Genomic DNA, 2,981 nt, shown 5'->3' with positions numbered 1-2,981 from the left:
TTTAGTATTTTTAATTCGAAGACCTTTTTTTAATTGAGTCCAGCTTCGGCTTTCCTCTTATATTAACTCATTAAATATTAAATTATTTTTAGATTTATTTATATTAAATATATATATATTTTTAGTATTTTTATATTTTTGAGAAACGTTGTTTTTTTTAAGCTATAAAAAAATATATACTACGTCTACCTATTTATCTATTAAAATAATATATACACTAACAAACATAAGATACGATACATGCATATTGATCTAGTTAACACTCTCTATAATATAGTATAATTTCATATAACACAACGTATCAACAAAATATTTCATAACATTGTGTATCTCATAATTACAACATAATATAATATATCAAATTCTACAGTATATTACACCTGCATCATAGCAATAACACACTAAACACAAATATTTATTTATCTTCAAATTTTTAATTAAATCTGGTAATTCAGTTAAAATTTAATTTTAAGAGATGAAATTAAATAAAAATTATATATAAAATTATATAATAAATTTAAATTATAAAATTTTTATTTATTCGAATTCAATCCAATCCGGAGATGAAAAAGAATTTAAAATTTAAGATTCAGTTTATCAAAATTCAATCTCCAATCTCTTTTTATCTTCTTCATTCATTCATCACTATAAATAATCACAAGTTTCTTCCTCTCAATAATCTTCTCCAATAATCACAATCTTGAGTTTCTTCTTCTCAATAATCAACATTGTCTTTAGCAGATTCGGCCACATTCCGCTGCAATCTCCACTGCTACGACGGTCCCGATCAGCTTCTCCAAATTCGAATAGGTCATTCAAGCCGTCTGCTCACCGGATCGCCGTTCTCCGGATATCCTTTCAATATCGTCCATGAAACTCTCCCTACTACAATGGCAGATGCTCAGTTCCCCCTTCCTCTGCGAGAGCTCGAAGATCCGTTGTTCTGCCAAGCTTACATCGAGGAATTTCTGAGTTCTTACAACCTTGGTGCCACAATAAAAAACGCCATTGCTCGGAGTATTGCCTCGTTCGTCGTTCAAATGGCATGCGGAAACTACGAGATGACATTCTACATCGTTGCTGAAATCGATTACATCCAGATGTTTTGGATGGACGACAGTGCGACTGGGGCGGAGGATGGGGAGGATGAGGAGGAGGAGACGGAGATTTTTGACGACTTTTCGGGGAGGAGAGGGGCGCCGGAGACGGCGATAGAGAGGCTGAAGAAGGAGAAATTCGATGGATTTGGGGGAGAAGATTTGGGGAATTGTAGTGTGTGTTATGATGAGATGAAGGATGGCGGGGAAGAAGTGAGCAGAATCCCCTGCGGACATGTGTATCATAAATCTTGTGTTCTCACTTGGCTTCAAAGGAACAACTCATGTCCTCTGTGCACAAAGAAACTAGAAGTTTAAGAGATTCAAAATTTTTTTTTTTTTTTTTGTTAGGGTAATGTAATTTTTTTGGGACAAAAATTCCATCTTCGTATCATTTTTTTACCCACAAACTTTTATTTTAAGAAATTATAATCGAAATTAAGTCTCGATGTCATTTTTTAAATAATTTGGGCTTAAGTCTACTTTGACGGGTTGTTTTAGAATAGTCTGTTTGGAGATTTCTATATTCTTGTAAAAAAAATATTTTGTTTCCTTCTTCCAACAATGTTTTGGTTTGTTACATCTTATTTTGAAACACTTTATTTGCGGAGAAACGTTCATAGATTTAGGGTTTTTGCCTTTTTTTTAAAAAAAAAAAAAATTTATAATATTTTAAATATTATTGGAATAAATATATATTTGTCTGCACGAAAATTACTGTCTTATTCTTTATCTGTATGCATGAAAATTGTTATAATTACTTATACGTGAGAATTAAATTAAATTGTATGATATAAAACCATCATGCTTTTATTACATTTATACAACATTTTAATTATTTACTTTCAAATTTTAGTAGACCCTTTCATTCCTTTATTTATGGAGTTTTTTTATTTTAAAATAATTTTCTACTCATTTAGTTATTTGTTTGAAATGTATGAGTTTATGATTTGCATGTTTTTGTTTCTACTTTAAAATGACGTCAATATGCATTTGGTAACAAATTCATGAGGATCTAGAGCTTAAGAAAGTCGGGTGTGGATACAAAATGTGTTTCTAAAATTTATGAAAAGACTTTGAATGTATATCTTGAAACAGATAAATGCTTTTAACTAAGCATGAAGGTATGAAAATAAGATAACTGTTCCACAGAAAATAATATTCGAATTTCATATGAATAAATGGTATATGAATTTGCCATTCGATTTCGAGGGCCCGACATCGTCAAGTTCCTCCATGGCTTATTGACCAACAATGAGCGGCGGTTTGGGGAACCTCTGAGTGACAGAACGTCGTCATTGCCAACCCCCAATTTGGTGCCGATCTCGATTCTGCCTATGTGTGCCACGATGTTGCGGTTGCAGGGGAGGTTTTTGTATTGGCCGCCTAGGGCGGAGGAGAAGCTTGATCGTCCGAAGAAGTGAGCTCTTTGTTAGTTCCTCTACTTAAACTGTTCTTTCTTGTTTTGGTTGAAACTATTTGTTTGTTTGATTGATTTTGGTGTTTGTCAAGAAATTCATTTCGAGTTTGGTGGTTTGATCGTGTTGGGTTAAGTTGAATGAATGATCTCACTACTATCGTAGAGAGATGGGAAACTCCTTTGATCAACAATATTTATGTGAGATTTCATTGGAGATGGGAACAAAACATTATTTTCAAGGGTGTGTAAACATCTCCATAGCATACGGGTTTTAAAAACCCTTCAGGGGAGGCCCGAAAGAAAAAGTTTAAAGAAGACAGTATCTGCTAGCGGTGAGTTTAGACAGTTACAAATGGTATGAGAGCTAGACATTGGGCAAGTGTGTGTTGAGATATGATTCAAAGTATTCAAACTAACAATATTTTAGGAGATGTCAATAGATTGTTAGTAGATTTGAATTTATC

General features: G+C 32.9%; 1 protein-coding gene across 1 annotated transcript; it reads left to right on the top strand.

The window, feature by feature from the left end:
• Positions 1-890: 890 nt before the first annotated feature.
• On the top strand, positions 891-1,415 carry LOC111785538 (E3 ubiquitin-protein ligase RNF165-like). Its single transcript, XM_023665930.1, has one exon. The coding sequence runs from the start codon at positions 891-893 to the stop codon at positions 1,413-1,415; it is 525 nt and encodes a 174-aa protein (XP_023521698.1).
• Positions 1,416-2,981: the final 1,566 nt, after the last annotated feature.

The sequence above is a fragment of the Cucurbita pepo genome, unplaced genomic scaffold, assembly GCF_002806865.2.
Source record: "Cucurbita pepo subsp. pepo cultivar mu-cu-16 unplaced genomic scaffold, ASM280686v2 Cp4.1_scaffold000543, whole genome shotgun sequence".
Taxonomy (NCBI): domain Eukaryota; kingdom Viridiplantae; phylum Streptophyta; class Magnoliopsida; order Cucurbitales; family Cucurbitaceae; genus Cucurbita; species Cucurbita pepo.
The sequence above is the reverse complement of the archived record's forward strand: the minus strand, read 5'-3'. Positions and strand labels throughout refer to the sequence as shown.

Bases quoted from the DNA above. Each gene is read 5' to 3' on its own strand.
- LOC111785538 (XM_023665930.1), top strand. From the start codon at position 891: ATGGCAGATGCTCAGTTCCCCCTTCCTCTGCGAGAGCTCGAAGATCCG.